At 45.5% G+C, this 18,223-nt stretch overlaps 1 protein-coding gene and 1 long non-coding RNA gene across 2 annotated transcripts; one reads left to right on the top strand and one right to left on the bottom strand.

Moving 5' to 3' along the window:
* Positions 1–5,035: 5,035 nt before the first annotated feature.
* LOC308471258 lies at positions 5,036–9,621 on the top strand. Its single transcript, XR_013982850.1, has 2 exons — positions 5,036–8,103; positions 8,146–9,621. It is a non-coding gene; the product is annotated as an uncharacterized lncRNA (long non-coding RNA).
* ACTG1 (actin gamma 1) lies at positions 9,509–13,812 on the bottom strand. Its single transcript, XM_080994847.1, has 6 exons — positions 13,657–13,812; positions 11,956–12,087; positions 11,622–11,861; positions 10,910–11,348; positions 10,607–10,788; positions 9,509–10,439 (listed from the first exon to the last, which is right to left on the bottom strand). Exons 2-6 carry the CDS (start codon positions 12,076–12,078, stop codon positions 10,296–10,298), a joined length of 1,128 nt encoding a protein of 375 aa, XP_080850973.1. The 5' UTR covers positions 12,079–12,087; positions 13,657–13,812; the 3' UTR covers positions 9,509–10,295.
* Between the last annotated feature and the right edge of the window lie 4,411 nt (positions 13,813–18,223).

Below are 18,223 nucleotides of genomic sequence, written 5' to 3'. Positions count from 1 at the left end.
AAATCCTCTCTCCTGCAAAAACTATTAAAGGGAAGAAGAGCCCGCCCGTCCTCTGCATCTGTCACCTATTTGGGTGTTGTCGTTGTTTTGAGCAAATATTTTCACTTCTGGGGGAAAGGCAGGTTGTGATCATGGTTACCAGCCTCTGCGGTGTCCTTCTGAAACAATGAAGCTCTCAAGGTCTTTTCGTTCTTCAGATGTTTTGCTCCTCTGGTTGCTGAGAGAACTTGGGAACTCGGGTTGCAAATCAGTGTTTCAAACAGAAGGAGCGACTCTGCAGACTCTGTAACCAAATGGGCCCACTGCAGAGTCTGATTCAGCGGCTGGGAGGATGTTGGAGGTGGGCCTTCTGAAAAGTCCACTCCTTTTAATATATGGTGCCCTCTGGAAGTTATTCGGCTCCAAATCCCATCACCTCCAGCAAGGAAGATGGGAGCTGGGGTCCAAGGTATGGAAGGCACCATTTTGGCTGTTGTTAAAGGGGTGGCGTGGGAGAAGGTGATGTCTGACTCTTTCAAATGTTTGGATTTGCCTGGCCTTAGAAATCTGGGCACATGTTTTGAATAAACATTCACACACTCTTTATTGTAATATATAGATAGATAATTTGAGGATCTTTACATTTTTATAACATGCAGATAGAAAGAGGTGCTGAGAAACCAGAGAAAGGAGCTGAGGGAAGTCTGGGGGTGGAGTGGGAGGTTGGGTTTTTTGTTGAGGGGAGGGGGAAAAACAATTTGGATGATGTATTTTTGTTAAAACTATTGTGTTGAAAGGGACGCGGGTGGCGCTGTGGGTTAAACCACAGAGCCTAGGACTTGCCGATCAGAAGGTCGGCGGTTCGAATCTCCACAACAGGGTGAGCTCTCGTTGCTCGGTCAAAGTGCAAGTAGATAAATAGGTACCACTCCGGCGGGAAGGTAAACGGCGTTTCCGTGCGCTGCTCTGGTTCGCCAGAAGCGGCTTAGTCATGCTAGCCACATGACCCAGAAGCTGTACGCCGGCTCCCTCGGCCAATAAAGCAAGATGAGCACTGCAACCCCAGAGTCGGCCACGACTGGACCTAATGGTCAGAGGTCCCTTTACCTTTACCTATTGTGTTGAAATTTCTAATATTTTTTTTAAAAAAAAGAAAGAAAAGAAATCTGGGCACATGCAATCAAATGGGCCATGTTCCTCTTAGAAGCCCAGGTAAATATAATGGAATTTTCCCAGATCTGTGTGTGCAAAGGATTGCAGTATTGAAGGCAGAAACAGAAGAAGAGATGTGGACCTCCATCAAATACCCCTCCCCAAAGAATGGATCTTCCACCCACCTTGGCAAACCAATCTGCTTTGAGAGAAGAGTTCTGCCTTGCAGGAAAACATTCACAAGAAAAAAGCAGGCAAACAGCAATTCACAAGGCTTTAGTCACAGTCACACAACCACTCAATACATTTACAGCAGTGCCTTGAGGAGAGGAGAGCAAGAGAGGGCACTTTTGGGTAGGAATTGGCTTCTACCAAGAAATGCGAGCCTCATGCCAGATGAGGAACCAGCATTCTTTCTGAGCAGAAAGACCTATGACCTCCTTCCAGATGTGCGTGTGTGTTAACTGCTTTCTGAGGATAAAGGAGCCCTCTTTATTAGGATGCTGCACATTCTATGGCAGGGTGGCTAACCTGCAGCCCCTCCAGATGTTGTTTGACTCTAGCCCCCACACCAGCCCCAGTCAGCACAGCCAAGGACTAAGGATGAAGGGAGTAGCAGTTCTAGCAACAACTAGAGGCGCACAGGTTAGCAAACCCCTGACCTATGGAATAAAAATTAAGGTTTGTTTCTGAAACTGGGCTGTGCTCTGGACCCCCCCCCCAACATGGTTCTCATCAGAGCTTGCAATGGGCCTCCTTGGTTGCAATTGCACAAACACAAATGTGTGGCAGTCACCTTTGTGTGTTATAGCAGGGATGTCCAACCAGTCGACTTTGATTGATCTCTGGGAGGTTTTGGTCGATCGTAGTCAACAGCTTTGACTTTCCTCCCTAAAAAAACAACTTTGACCTGAAACCCCACCCCGCAAAAGAGGTAGATCACTGCCATTCTATTATTCTGTGAGTACATCGCAGTATCTTGGGAGTCGGATGTCCCTGTGCTATAGAAACCCCCTAATGTATGTGTTTTCACATGGGGAGAGTGATCCAGAGGACCACATGAGGTCACTGTTTCCAAGTGCTCACTTGTTCTTTAGAATATTCTAGACTCCAGTAGCTGGTCCATTGGTTGGGGGGGGCGGATGTGGATGTGGGGGAGAACAAGGGAGGTGTTCATGGAGAGTTCCTGCACCTCTTTTTTAAAAAAAGGAAAATAGCACTGATTAGAATTAACTCATTTGGCACATGAAGGGTGCAAAGGATGGATAAGGCAATAAAAGCAGAAGGTTCTTTGAAGGCCCCAAAGCAATTTGGCATGCTAAGCTTCTCCCATATGCACCTGTGAGTTTGTTGAGATCAGCATCTCAGGCCCTGCCTTGGGAGACAGCACCTGAGGTTAAGGACAGGGTCTTTTACGTGGAGGAGCCTCAGTTACAGAACACGCTTGCTTGGTGCCCACTCTATCATCTTTCAGGAACCAAGTTAAGAACCGCTTTTTTTCCCTGGGCAGTGCAGTGATTTCTGACAGGAAGCTGCCATGTCAGATCATAAGTATCTAGCTTAGTACTGTGTACACTAGCAGTGCAAAACCTGTGGCCCTCCAGATGTTTGTGGCCTGACTCAGTATAAGATAGCTTGCTTATGTTCCGTCTTTGGTGGAAAGTGGTAAAATAGAGAAGCATTGGAATGGACCAGTAGGAAAATCACAGATTATAGTTCAGGGTGAAGATACTGCCACAGTATATAAGATGGAGTGATTTTAAGAGGGCAGCAGGTATCTCTCCATACGCTTCAACATTTCTCCAATGAAAATAGGGACATCCTATTCAACAACAATTTTAATATTTATACCCCACTCGTCTGACTGGGTTGCCCCAGCCACTCTAGGTGGCTTCCAACATATATAAAAACATCATAAAACATTTTAAAGCTTCAATATACAGGCCTGACTTCAGATGTCTTCTAACATCAGATATCTATAGTTACTTATCTCCTTGGCTCGGGGGTCACATAACTCCATATTTTCCAATATTTCTCTGGTGAAAATAGGGATGTCCTAAGGAAAAGCGGGAAATTCCGAGACTGTCCCTGGAAAATAAGGACATTGGAGGGTCAGTCTCTCCATATATGAGGGCCTTGATCTTCCTTTATGGTTTCTGTGTGGTAGATTGCATGTATAACACTGTGTGCCAGCTGTCTTCGAAATGAGGCAGGATTATACACATTATTAATGAGAAATTTATAGGCTAGCCAATGACCAGGACATAGAAGCCCTTAGGTCAAATCCAGTTCCCTATGGGGTATCAGTTTCACTGCAGAGGGGAGAGGTTGTAACAACAGGATTTGCACGTGGGTGGAAAAGCAGCCTTGGCTCGCCATCCCATGTCCCTTTCTCAAAGCAGCCCTCTAGCAAAACTAGTTGCTTACTAGGGCAACAGGCCAATTCACATATGCAAGTACATGACTTGCTTTCCGGATACTTGATTACTCAGCACTTGGTGACTCAAGTGCTGAAAATCAGGAACTAATTCCTTTGGAAAGCTTTGTTCTTGAGGTGCGGTGAGCTGTCAGGACATTTCTGTCTGTGGGGTTCGAGCAGTGATGATTCAAGTTCATACGTAGGCGTAATTTATAGTTTTGATGAAGAAATGCTCGTTATATCGTGCAAGAAATCACCGCTGTGTCCGGCGATGGAAGAGTGGAATGGGTCGGCACTGCCCCCCCCCCCATGCTCTGACAAACAGCAACAGAGCACAACTACAGGTTTCAGGAAGGTAGTTGTGGGTCGGTGGGTGGGTTAGGAAGAATGCAAGGCCTTGCCTGCAGCCACGTCTTCAAGCAGCATAGATGCAACATGAAGAAATCTGCGCTATCACCATAGCACAGCAATGCTGCATGAAAGACCAGGCTGAAAGATAATTGTGCCTGACTGCAGGAGTGCTGGAATTGGGGACAACTCCAACATTGCATTTCAATGGCCACGGGGAGAGTGGAATTTATTAGCTGGGCCGCTCTGATGCTTGCTACGTGACATCTGGCTGCCAAATCCCCTAGGACGAGGGTCTCTTTATCCCCAGACAAAGGAGTCCAAGGGTGTGGAATGCAGGGAGAGGGTGGAGAAACAGCCTTGAATCAAGAGAATAGCGGGAGGCCCAGTCCACAGTGTTGGCAGCATTGCTCTCTCTGTTAATCACATTACTCAGCAGCTTATGCACACAGTTTAGCATATTGGCTTCCCCCATCCTGACCTCTGTTCCCAACCCCCGCTGCTAGGCCCTCCCCCCCCCCCTTCATTTGCACTGGCTAATCAGGTGCAAGGGATAGACAGGAACATGCCAAGAGGGTGATTTCAAGAGGCAGACTATCCATTCTGGAGTGTGAACTGGGATGGGATTCAAATGACAGGACTTCTGCTGCCAATTACAGCATGTTGCAATGGTTGACTTTTCACTGGGCCTTTCCCCCCCCTCTGAATAAAGATCAGTGTTGGTTGCACAAGCCCTCTGGGTGGGGCCGGTTCATTTTATGTTATCCGTATGAGCAAACGGTGACTAAATACAAATGTTGAATTTGGCAGCGCTAGCAGGTCATCGTTTCCTTTCCATTTCCCTATTGAAAGGGGCCCTGGGGCCTATGGTTTCAGCCTGACATGCAAAGCAAGACCAAGTTCATCACATAATACTGACTCTGTGCAATTGCCACAAACAATTTCAGCGGAGGAGCAGCAAAACATCTGGAAACAACATCTCATCTTGGTCCCAGTAGTTCTTCTGGAATATTCTCGTGAATAACTGGAGGGAGTCAGTTGCCGAAAGAAATAAGCACGGAATATGGATTTCTATAAAGGTTTTTTTTAGTAAAGAAGCCTGTATTTACACTTTTCAACCAGAAGGGTAAACGGAGAGAAAACAGTGGAGCCTAATTGTGATGTGCAAACACATAAGGCGGGCAGGGGGCAACAAAAACAATTAAGAACCCAGAATTGGTTCTGAAAGTGGGAAAGCGCCTTCTTGGTACATTAGTCACAAGCAGTTTAAAAGTAATACAATTAAAATGAATTAAAAGGCATAGGAAAAAAGACAGTTGCCTGACTCTGATCAGTGTGAATGTCAGGTGAACTTCTCTAGGGAGTGCATTCTGGAAGCCAAACTCCAGCAGTGAGGCACACCACAAGGAGAGTCACAGACAGGTTGATCAGGTACCATTTTCAGATGGAAGTAGAATTCAGTAGTCAAAACCACCACCCACCAAACCAGTAGAATTGAAATTCAGAGGGTGAGTGCCTAATGACTGGACAGACTGATTCAAGTAAGGGGCAATTAACTCATTGTAGACGAGACAGAATTTGCTTGATCTTCCCTGGCATATTCTCTTGTGTCGCCCTCACCCCACCCCAGTGCAATAAAATACATCACAAGGAAACAATGCATGGACGAGATTTGCATAAACATGCTTTGCACAGTCATGATTGCAACGTATTGGCCTTTGGGCAAACATCGAAATATGGATCCTGAAAATAAAAGCTTTTGTGGTGAAAAACAAATGTCTAATCCTCATAATTGGGGAGAAAAGCCTGGAAAGGATAGGCAGAGTTTACTGCCAGTTCAAAGACTCCAGTCCCTCTCAAGGAAAAAGCCTTTGTAATCTGCAACCTTTGTGACCCCTTTTATTCCTCTCTAGGACTCCTCTTTCTGCATCCTGCCTTTCTTGACCATCCTACTGATTGCACTTTGACCTTTACCAAACCATTCCAAACTATTCTACATCTGATTGTGTGCTCTACTGAGCACACACGGAACACTCGCGACCTTGTGAGTTACTCTGCCATACTTTTGGGGTAGGTTTTACTCTTAGGAAGCTGAATTCTCTACTAAATTCGTGTGTTACAGGGGCTAAACAGTGTGGTCTCACAATCTCCAGTCCTCAGAAGGAAGATTTCAATGAAGACTATGCCCAGATAAATTTGCAAAGGATTGTGTCCTAAATATTTGGAAGGACTGTTTACCTGGTTGCAAATCTCATTGTGTTCCGTAGAGCCTACTCTTACTAATGTGCTTTAGAACATGAATGAAAACAGCCCAAAGGCAAATGACACTGCAGCTGCAAAATTGGTATGTGGATTTTAGGACTTTCAGCTTCAGTCCTCATATGCAATAAGTCGTACATTAATACTGACCTAGTTTGCAAGGATGTTGTAAGGATGATTGCAACAATGCAAAGAAAGGCTGTAGCTGAGTGGCAAAGTGTTTACTCTGCGCAGAGGGCACATGTTCAACCCTGGCATTTCCAGTTAGGGGTTGCAAAAGACCCATATGAAAACATGGAGAGCTACTGCTAGCTTGTGCAAATAATGCTGTTTTTGATGGACCAATGGCATCACATATTCCTAAAATTAATACAGAGATAAGGAGTGTTATTATATCAAGGGTGGGCAGAGGTCAGCTTGCAGAATTCACTTTGATTTTTACTAGGCTTGTGAACTAGTGTTTTGCAGATTGCCTTAGTGAAGCAGGTGTACCTGGAAATAAAAGAGTGAAGGGTACCTCTGAGCTCCTAGTTTCATTACCAGCTCAAAGCCTTCTCTCACAAAGAAATGCTTCTGGGTCGCAAATCCTCTTTGTTTCAGGGCAGAGACTCCCCGCCCCCCGCGCATCAGTTGCTAGGAATCACAGGTGATAAGAGTACCATTTCATTCAGGTCCTGCTCGCAGGCTTCCCATCTGGCCGGCCACTGTGAGAACAATATACTGGAACTAGCTGGGCCTTTGGCCAGACCCATCAGATCACTGCCTACTGTGTCCCCCACAGGAATAGGCTTCACACTCAGCCCCGCCTTCATTTCCCCCATTCCATTGCTAGCTGAAATGGAAACCTACAGAGAACTAGCAAAGTGCTCTGCATTGTGCAATTTCATCCATTGGCTATAATGTGCCAGGTTGCTCAGTTGTTTTAAAAAAATTTATTTCTAACCTTCATTTTAGTGAGGGTCAGGTTGGAAGTGCTTGGAAATTTTGTGGTAGAAATTCAGAAACTGGAGGGGCTTTAAGAGTGCTTACACAATTGTATACAAGGGCTAGTATTTCTGAACTTTAGGTATTTACTGGCTCCCAAATCCTCTTCCACGCCATACTGGATCCTTAATACAATTTGTACAGAAGGGGCCTTGCTCCTCCAGCTTTTCCATTCCTGCTCCTTTAGACCTTGCTGCCTGCAGATACCTCATGCCTCCCTTTTGTTCCTTGCTGTCTATCCTTTAGCTTAAACTATAACATTGTCAAGGGTACTGAACAAAAGGCCAGCGGTGGAAATGTCCTTAAAATAACACAAATATGTGCAAATAGGCAAGCGGAGAACTTCCCCTAGGATAAGGTTGGCATCTTAAGTATCCTGCTTTTTGTAACAAAGATGACTTCAAATGTACATGCTACCTTTCTGAAAAGGATTCTTGTGCACCTCCCTCATTTTCATTTCCTAGCATGCTTTGCCAAAGACATAGCTATTTTTAGCAGACTGGAGGCTGAAACTCCACTCCCACCAGGCAACCCCACAGTACATCCTTTCTTCCAAAGGAAAGGTATCTTAACTTGTATATAACCAAACATTTATGCATAATGCTACATCCCCTTGTGCATTGGACTCCCTTGTGCAGTCTTTTCTATTGCACAGATTAACAAGAGAGATATTCCATAAAGACTACCAACAATTTGTCAATTTCTGCAATATACTAGCTCTTGAATATGAATTTAGCACCAAGAGCTCTGGATAGTCACACAAGCAGGCAGCTGTCAAATTTATTCAACCAATGTACAGCATCTTGCTTATAGAGGACATGTGGTAGGCATCCCAAAACTAGTTTTCCTGCTATATGGGAATAAACATCCCTTCTTGACAGGAGATATGTCGGTGCAATTTAGAGTCAAAATGAGCAGCTCTTCCCTGCTAAACAACCACCCCACCCAACTATCCAGGAACAGTGCAAAGGTAACTCTTGATAAACTGTCCTAACACTAACCAGTGGGGCACCCCCAAGTTAAGCATTCTGTCAAAGAACAAAGCTTACAAGTTTAAATCCCAGGGATCCTGCCTAGGCCAATCACATATTGGGAGCAACGGTGGGTGAGATTGCCAAAGTCTCTTTTCCTGGGTGCCCATCCCTTTCAAATTTTTATTTTCTATTGCAAAACAAGTAAATCTGAATGTACACAAGTTGCAAGCTTACTGTACTCATTTTCAGTTTGCTCCCAGATCTCAAATAGATTTAGTAATCTAAATCTTTAGTATTTAAAGTCTTGCAGTATTACGAAGACTGCAACACATTGTAGTAAGTTTTTCCCTTCCTACAATATTTTAACCTGAAACACAAATCTAGTGTAACCAACAAAATATTGGATCACGTTTTATGGTATTGTGCAGATTCATCTGCAATTCAAAATGTACCTCCCTGGGAATTTCATAGCTGCCCCCTCAATTACTAATGCTCTCTGTGTATCTGGTGATTGCCTTATGTACCACCCCAATACACATGTATAGGTATGCTTGTTCTTATGACTATTTTTTAAAAGGGACAGATTCCTAGTGAAATCTTGTAAGACACAAAGATAACACGAAAGAAAATGGGACACTTCATTTGCCTCCTCCTTGGTGGAAAATGTGATTTGATGGTAGTGAGGGAAGATTTACAAAGTCATCACTGTGGTATTTCACATAGCCTTTGGCAAAGCTGAAATTATGTTTTGAAAACCTTTAATGCTACCAACAGTATCCTACTCCAACAGGTTATCCTAGACATCCCAGTCCTACTCAAACACTTCTGAAGTGCTGCATAAACATCTTTTAACTGTCAGTTTAAATTTAGAAAAATGTAAACCAAGCTAACCCATAGCTACAAAACGAGGTGAAGTACATTCTTGAATAACCCCAAAAATGCAGCTTGGATGTAATTTTTTCATTGCTTCCAAGTGATTCTACCTCGTAATCCTGTCCTAAAATGAGTATCTTTTGCACACTTAGGCAAGCTAAGTTGTGATCTACCTGCACAATAACCTGGTCTGCCCAATTAAACCATTTCAATAACACTGAATTAAGAAAACTCTGAAATCAGAGTTAAAATAATGTCATTTGTTTAGCATTTGCCTCAGTGCATACATTTTTATTAATATCCCACATAGCTAAGGTCTGGTCATGTTCACTAAAGCAATGTTTGGAAGCTATTTGGCAGCATATTAAGTTTTGCACTTATTACAGAGCTTGTGGTCAACCTGATCAGACTGAACAGAAACTACATTAAGCCAGAGCTAGGTCATAATTTTCACTGTCCTGTCTAGAAAGGCTTCCAAAGCAAAAGTATGTTAAATAACTTTCCATTAGACAACATTAAGCCCATTTCATTTACTGCAGCGCTTTATTTTCCTTTCACAATGATGTGTTGGGCATTACAATTCTCAACTTCAGGATGACTTACAAATTTTGGTTTTCTACTGTCATATGACAACATTAAGGCAACATACAAAAATCTTACATAAATTAAACCTGATGATTAAATTTACAGGTGTCAATGCAAACATTGGAGCAACTGAAGTTGAGCAACTTTGCCCTGGGTTGTCTTGTTGGGATACAGGTGGGCAAGGAAAAAACAGGTTCATAAGGCTTGGATGCGATATGTTTCCAACCCCGCTAGTAACAGTGGCAAGACAAAAATGGCCATCCTTTTCACAAACTCTTGCCAGCCTCAACAATAGTGACCTGGAATTCTTAGCGCTTTGTGTAGTGGAAGTCTGATCTTTTGCTACCCTGTACAGATCTAGCCTCAAAACTCCATTGTAACATTGCTGGTTACACTGAGACCACTGTCCCAGGTAGTTACAGACACAAGTTAAACCTTTGTATTGTATGAATGCCTCCTGTTCTAGGTCCTGGGCCAGATGTGTATAGGGTAGTTATACTGCTATGTACAAAGGGAACAGTTAACTTGAGTACAGGGTCATATCAGCAACAGGTAGACATCCTCACAGGATTATTGGAGACAGGCTTCCCAATGACAATGTTGTGAAGAGAAGGCTTATTCCAGTTTCATGAGGCTAGCATGAGGTGTATATATTTGCTCAGGCAAATTTATACTGGTGAAAAACTCATGCAGCAAATGCTGCGCATCTGTCTATAGTCCATTTAGAAGCATTTACGATGGACAATGGATGGGCCAGACTCGTCATACTCCTGCTTGCTGATCCACATCTGCTGGAAAGTAGACAGGGATGCAAGGATGGATCCACCAATCCAGACAGAGTATTTGCGCTCAGGGGGAGCAATGATCTGGAAGAAAACATGTTAAAGTTAGAAAAGATCTGACTATACATGCATTTAACTTTTTACTTTCTTGCTATCAGCCCTGTTTTAAAAAAAAGATTTATGGATCAGCTATCTTCCTAAGAGTCAACTGCTTTATTACACTACCAAGTTGTGATGTAAGCCATCCTTACCTTGATCTTCATTGTGCTGGGCGCCAATGCTGTGATCTCCTTCTGCATTCTGTCTGCAATTCCAGGATACATTGTGGTACCACCAGACAATACTGTGTTGGCATACAGGTCCTTTCGGATATCAACATCACACTTCATGATAGAGTTGAAAGTGGTCTCATGAATGCCGCATGACTCCATACCTTAAAAGAAAAAAAATTCCTTAAGTATGCTGAACATGCAACTAATACACAGACTTACTTCCTAGGATTTAGAGCATGGTACATGTAATTTGTCTTGTTACCATTGCCACTAAATGCTTACCAAGGAAAGATGGTTGGAAGAGGGCCTCTGGACACCTGAACCTCTCATTTCCAATGGTGATCACTTGACCATCAGGCAATTCATAGCTCTTCTCCAGAGAGGAAGAGGAAGCAGCTGTGGCCATCTCCTGCTCGAAGTCCAAGGCAACATAGCATAACTTCTCCTTTATGTCACGCACAATTTCCCTTTCAGCTGTGGTGGTGAAGCTGTAGCCTCTCTCTGTCAGAATCTTCATGAGGTAGTCTGTGAGGTCACGGCCAGCCAAATCAAGTCGCAGGATGGCATGAGGAAGGGCATAGCCCTCATAGATGGGCACAGTGTGTGTGACACCATCTCCAGAGTCCATTACAATACCAGTGGTACGACCAGAGGCATACAGGGACAGCACAGCCTGGATAGCCACATACATGGCAGGAGTGTTGAAGGTCTCAAACATGATCTAAATAAAGAGAAAAGAATGTTGTTTTAATAAGGGACCACTTTAATAGTTAACACACACACATGCTGCCATGCAAGGTATTGGATGTAGGGGAGAAAAACCAAAAGAAAGTCAGGTAGAAATACAACAGAAACCTGAGAGACTTCAAGGAAGGAAATGCCAGGAGAGTACAGAACCCTGAAAATAACGAGAGAAGAGAAATTGTAACTTAAAGAAAAGGGGTGGTGAAATGGGAAAAAGTGGCAAGATGTAAAAGCTGCACCAATGCTGTACCTGTGTCATCTTCTCTCTGTTGGCCTTGGGATTCAAAGGAGCTTCTGTAAGCAAAACAGGGTGTTCCTCTGGCGCAACACGAAGCTCATTGTAGAAAGTGTGATGCCATATTTTCTCCATATCATCCCAGTTGGTAACAATGCCATGTTCAATAGGGTACTTCAGAGTCAAGATACCTCTCTTGCTTTGAGCTTCATCACCTACATAGCTATCTTTTTGGCCCATACCAACCATGACACCCTATTAAGAGAAATAAACAATCATCAGCAAATACAAAAATAAACCATCTCATGTTAAAACACAAAACAAATAGATCTCCTGCTTTGATGTTTACCTGGTGGCGTGGGCGCCCAACAATTGAGGGGAACACAGCACGAGGAGCATCATCTCCAGCAAAGCCTGCTTTGCACATACCGGAACCATTGTCAATGACAAGCGCTGCAATTTCTTCTTCCATTTTGGAGATCTGCTTTTCACAAAAAGAAAGCATTTATTAAGCAACATTGAAAAATATAGTGCTGCATTTTGGCATCATCAATGGACGCCCTTCAAACACTACAGATTTTGGCCACTAGAGGCTGCTCTGCCAACCTACCATCCAGACTAGAAACCCCACCCTCTTGTCTATATTTTAACCATGGTCCAGAGCTTTTTACTTCATTTTCCTTACTCTGTAGACCAGCTAAATGCATATACACACACACACACACACACACACACACACACCCATCCCATAGCCCTAACAACCTAACATTAACACCACCATCTTACACATTTCTACTCAAAAGTAAAGCTGAACAGGGCATATTGAACAGGGCTGAGTTGAACAGGGCATATTCTCTAGTTAACTACATATATGTACAATGCCCTAGAATTCTTCCTCTCATGCCCCCCCACCTATGCTCAGTTTCTGAATGCAGTACTACTATGGATAGTCTTCCCTGAAACCACTGTAAAGTTTGGCTTAACACCTTAGCTAATTTCAAAACGAAATATACCAAAGAAGAAAAGGCGTTTGAGCAGGGTGTATGCACATTAACCCTTCAGGGATTCACCACTGGCATCAGCCCAACTTCTAGATAGAATAACTCATTTTAGCCAACTACACTATTCCCATGAAGACTCCGTTGAACATTTAACGGGAGCCGAGCCAAACCAGGCCACAAAATTGCTCATGCACTCAAGTCCTCTGCGCATCTACTCAGAAGCAAATTCCAGTGTTGCAGTCACGGACAGGAAGCCATATCCCTGCAGCCCACTCTATTCCGAGGCAAACAGAGCCACCCCAAAGACACGACGCACCGGGCTCCACCCTTCACGACGTCCTGCGCAGCCCTAACCCCGCCCTCTTCGAGAACCCACCCTCCTTTCACAGCCGGAGTGAGGGTGCCTTTTGCAGGAACCAGCCCCCACCCCAACCAACGCCCCACCTCCCCGCCACAAACCCCGGCGAAGTTAAAAAAAAAAACCCTTTTCAGACGCTCCCATCTTTCCCCTTCCAGCTTCAACCACCTTCCCCCACCTCCCCACGCCCAGAGTAAATTTTCTATGCGGAAAAAGTGGGGGAGGGGAGCGGGCACCGCGCGCAGCAAGAAACCAAGGTTCTCGTTTCCCGCTCCATTACGTCAAAGTTTCAGGCCGACCAATCACGCCCTCGGTGCCCTTCCCGAGCCAACAGCCCCTCCTCCCCCTTTCAAAAAGCCGTTACGGGCACGAGAAGGTCGCGCGCGCCAACCAAGACCGTTGCAAAGGAACCGACGCAAGATAAGGGGGGGGGCGGGAGTTGGTCGAGCCTTAACGCACGACCAGACAAAAGAGGGATTGAGGGGGTGGAGAGGAACCGAGAGAAGCCCTTAACCGCAGCCAACTGAAGCAATTCTAAGGCGCTTTTTACTCCCAAGGGAAATTAAATATAGGAACACCTACACCTTTCTCTCACCTAAGCGCAAAGAGGGAATATAAAGGAAGGTTTAGGGTGGAGGGGGGTTGGAAGAGAAGCACCCCTCCGTCAGAATAAACGGCTGCTGAAACCTACCTGAAAGGAGGCGGGAGCTTTCAAGAGAACGGGAAGAAAAGAGCTGCTACTGCCAGATCCGCTGCCGCCGGCTGAGTGAGACCGTCCCAACGCCAGCCCCGCCCCTTTTATACCCAGGGGGTGCCGGCCCCCGCCTCGCCGGCCGAGAACATCGCCATATATGGAGATCTTTCAGAAACACGCGCTGCCATTGGCTGGCGCGGGCCGGGCCACGTGGGGCGGACGAGAGCAGCCTGGCGCCGCCTCCTCCTCCTCGCTCAACCCCGGAATCAGCATGAGCAACGAGGCCGGGGGCCGGGGGGGGGGGGGAGGGAAGGGTCCGCAGCTTTTGCACCGGGGCCTCGCTCGTCCCGGTCCCATGTTAAGTTCACCCCCCAAGATTAAGGAGAAGGCACGGCAGTGGGATGCTCCCGCCGCCCAACGCACACATCCTAGCCAGATTGCAGTTGATGGACAGCAAGGGGAATCGAGGGTTGCCACCATTGTCACAAGTCGTGCAATGGGTGGGACATGCGGGCGTCGAGGTCTGTTGCCCTACCTGCTCTATGGGCACTGGACTGCAGTCGAGGCCCTCAATCCATCTCGAGGCCTAGACTCTCAGGCTTCTGACTTGGCCACATAAGCCATGGTAGTGTTGCAGTGGCAGCAGTCCCAGGGATTGGCACCCACACCAGGGTTGCAATTCCTAGTCCAGGATGGCCACAAGGTTACCTGAGCTGCGACTGCAGTGCCTTGGAACAAAGCGTGATAACTGTTCTGTTTCCATGGGGCCATTTACTCGGTGCATTGGCAAGGTGTTTGGCCAGAGATGCACCGGTGTCTGTGCAACGCCGTGTTTCTCTATGGCTTTTGTTCAGCTGATGCCGTAAGCCCTGCCATGCTGCTGCCTTTGCCCGGAAGCGGCCACTGACTAGGCATCAATGGAAGCATCAACGGAATGACGGTGCATTGCAAGGGTATCCCCAGGGATTACCAGGTGCAAAAGATGCCTACTTCCATTCCACTGACAACAGGCCCGGGACCGTTGCCCCATTCCAGACATGATGTCACCTCGTCCTGGGAGCATCCTGTCCTAGTTTCCACATTAAAACAGCTACTGTTCAAGGCTCCCTTTGGGGGCAACATCAACACATTTTAACTATGCCACCATATCTGTGCCACTACTTCCACAGTAGTGAGTGCCACACCTTAAGTAGCTGACCTGTTTATATGAAGGCATTGGGATTATTATGTTGCTATAGTCACTAGTGCTTTCAATACTGAATGACATGAACTTGGCACACACAGGTACAGGAAACTAGCTGAAAGCCTCACAAAATATGGTGACATTGTTTTCCAGGAGCAAGCAAATTCCAAAGAACCGCTTGTCAAAAGCAAGAAATGTTGGAAAAGGGGAAAAAGTGAAGTAGGGATTTTTGTGGGAAGTACAATTCTCAAATCATGTTTTGTGGAGCAGGTGGAGAGTAGACTTTTCGTGTAGGTTAGAGGGAATGCTTTTACCCGAAGACATTAAGGGCACGCTTTTTAGACTATATGCAAAGCAAGGGGGCCAGTGTCACAGTAAATGTTGGCTCACAGTAAATGTTGAGACACAGCACATGTTCATCACTCAAACCTGAAGGATTTACATCCTCTAGGACCAGGCATGGCCAAACGTGGCCCTCCAGATGCTTTGGGACTACAACTCCCATCATCCCTAGCTAACAGGATCAGTGGTCAGGGATGATGGGCATTATAGTCCCAAAACATCTGGAGGGCCAAGTTTGGCCATGCTTGCTCTAGGACTGATTCTGCATCTCTTGAGTCCAGGGGATTGAAATAGTCCAGGCTGTAGAGGTGACCACTAAGTCTGCAATCCTAACCATAGCTCAGACAGCAGCTCAGGGAAGGGCCATTGCTCAGCTGCAGAACATCTGCTTCACATGCAGGAGGTCTCAGCTTCAATCTCCTGGCATCTCCATGTAGGGCTGGGAAAGCTGCCAGTCAGTGTTGACCATACTGAGCTAAATAGACCAATGATCTGACTTGGTTGAACGTCCTACACTCTCGTTCACCTGAGGAGGAAATGCCACTGAATTCAATGGAGCTTACTTCAGTGTAAAACTATTGCAGTATGGACTCTAAAACACCCCATACCTCTTCACCTTTTTTGCGTCTGAAGAGAAGTTGAGTCTAATGAATGGTGGCAGAACAGATCCAGGGTGAGCCCAGAAGACACAACAACAACAACAACAACAATATTATTTGTACCCCGCACATCTGACTGGGTTGCTCCAGCCACTCTGGGCTGCTTCCACCAGAATATAACAGAACACACAATACATTGGACATTAAAAGCTCCTTCTGAAACAAAAGAGAGGCTGTTGTGGTCCATAAGGCCCCAGTGTGGAAGCCTAGCTGATAATCTCCCAAATTTATGAAAAGTCTAGCCGTGCCCTTCCCTGTAAAGTCCCTTTTAAGCTCTACAGACTATCAGCAAACCTCACTGTATATGAATGGCTTCCTTGCTGAGTTCCATCTAACAACAGAATCATAGACCACAACGGTCATCTAGTCCAACCCCCTGCAATGCAGGAATCTTTTTGCCCAATGTGGGACTTGAACCCACAACCCTGGGATCAATAGTCTCATGCTCTACTGACTGAGTTATCCCAGTGTATAAGCACTGAAGCATACTCTGCCACCATTACTTCTGGCCTGTGCTGTTGGGGATGGGCTCATCCTGTAGTTAAGAGAAAACATCACCATTATTCATTTTTCTAACCAGAGGGCTTGGTCACTGATTCAAATCAGCTGAAAGAGGCTTGTCGAGAAAAGTGAAACTGTTCTTACAAATCCAAGCCCGCACAGAACTGTAAATGTTGCTTGGAAAAGTAACAACACTCTGCCACTAAACACAGGTGAAACAGCTGGTCTCTGCCCAACCCTGTTCCCTGCACACACCTAGAAAAATAACCAGACCTCGCCTATAAGCAGGTGACTAAGCTCTTCCTTTCCCACAGAAGCATAACCTACTTTGTCTTCCTAAACTGGAAAGCTTTGTCTGCCAACTCAACTGACAGCTAGGCTACCAATAGCAGAAGGCTTATGATATGAGTAACAGGCACTGAATCAATAGAAATCGGACACCTCATCAAATCGTAAGAAAGGGATAAGAAATTGTTTGAACTCCATCGCTCCATCAGGTTGCACAATTTTTATTCTATATTATTTATTGTTGGAAAATTATCACTTCCTGTTTTGCATTTGCAGTAATGGATGCTGATTAAATTAGAATCTCAGTTCCATACATTAGGACTCACTGAAAAAGTGTGTGCATTGGTTCCAAAGGAGGCTTGGTTCCAAAGACATTGATGTTTTCCAGTCTGATCATCTTATATTAAGTCTTCCAACAATACAGGAAGTTCCAATAACCATATGAGTAACTCCTTCAACAGTCCCAGAGAAGGCAGAATAGTAGAAGCAGAGGCCTTCACACGCTGATTTATTTAAGCATCCCTATCCACTGCTTTTTGCTGACTTACTAATGCTTGAGTATATTTAAGCCTGGGGGATTCCCCTCTGAAACATTTGGAGAAGGGAAACATTTAGAGCCTTTAAAGGAAGTAAGAAATGGTGCCACACGTTTTTTAAACATGGCTGATCCAATCCCCACCATCCCTTTTAATAGGAGTTCCCAACATTTTTTTGCTGTAAATTTCCCATCCAAGTTACTTGCCAATAGGAAAACGCGTTCAGTGGTAAGGAATTTAGCAGTACTCCAGATTTAAAAAGGAGGAACTCAGAGAATGAAACATGCTGGACAATCATAGAAAACGGAGTGGCAAGCTCAGTTACCATGTGGGTGCATTTATTGATTTCTAACATATAGCCCTGTTACTGGCTCATAAAGTGAAGCAACTATTGCAGGAATATGGAAGCCTGCAATCTTCCAGAGATTGCTGGCAATAAAGACATTCTGAAGTAAAATGGGTTCCAGTTCCCAGCTGGGTTCGAGATATGGCTGCTTTACCAAAGCTCTCACCATCCCCCAAAATCCACTTTCAAAGTCCCTTGCTTGTTTTCATTCTGGTTCATTTGCAACAGCTGATGCCACAGCTAGCGGTGACTTGAGGGACAAGTATATCAAGGCCAAGAGGCCTGCAATACGAGTACACAGGAAGACTGCTTCGTATGACACTTTTTAATTGTTCCTGACATTTGTCCTGGGCGGGGGAGGAGGGGAAAGAGTCCCCCAAAGTCAGGACCTCTGTCCTCTAAGCTCTTCCAGTTAGTCAGCAAGGCACCAGTAAGGGGACGAGAAAGGAACCAGGAGACAGGAGCTGGGAAGGCTCGCTCGCTTCCTGCTGCAGGCCTGACTGAGGACAGCGCGGGGCTCTGTCTCCTTCCAGGCATTCGCATGCCTTTCAGATTCTTTTGTGCTGAAGGGGAGGGCGTGTTCCCTTCGGCGGAGCCAAGGCTGCGCACATGAGGCAGGCTTCTGCCGCTGCAGAGCCTCCCGAAAGGAGCAAACGAGAGCAGCTGCATGCGTGCAAACAGCAGCGACAGTCCCGAGCGCCTGTTCTCG

The sequence above is a fragment of the Podarcis pityusensis genome (assembly GCF_964106645.2).
Source record: "Podarcis pityusensis genome assembly, chromosome: 2".
NCBI classification, from domain to species: domain Eukaryota; kingdom Metazoa; phylum Chordata; class Lepidosauria; order Squamata; family Lacertidae; genus Podarcis; species Podarcis pityusensis.
The sequence above is the reverse complement of the archived record's forward strand: the minus strand, read 5'-3'. Positions and strand labels throughout refer to the sequence as shown.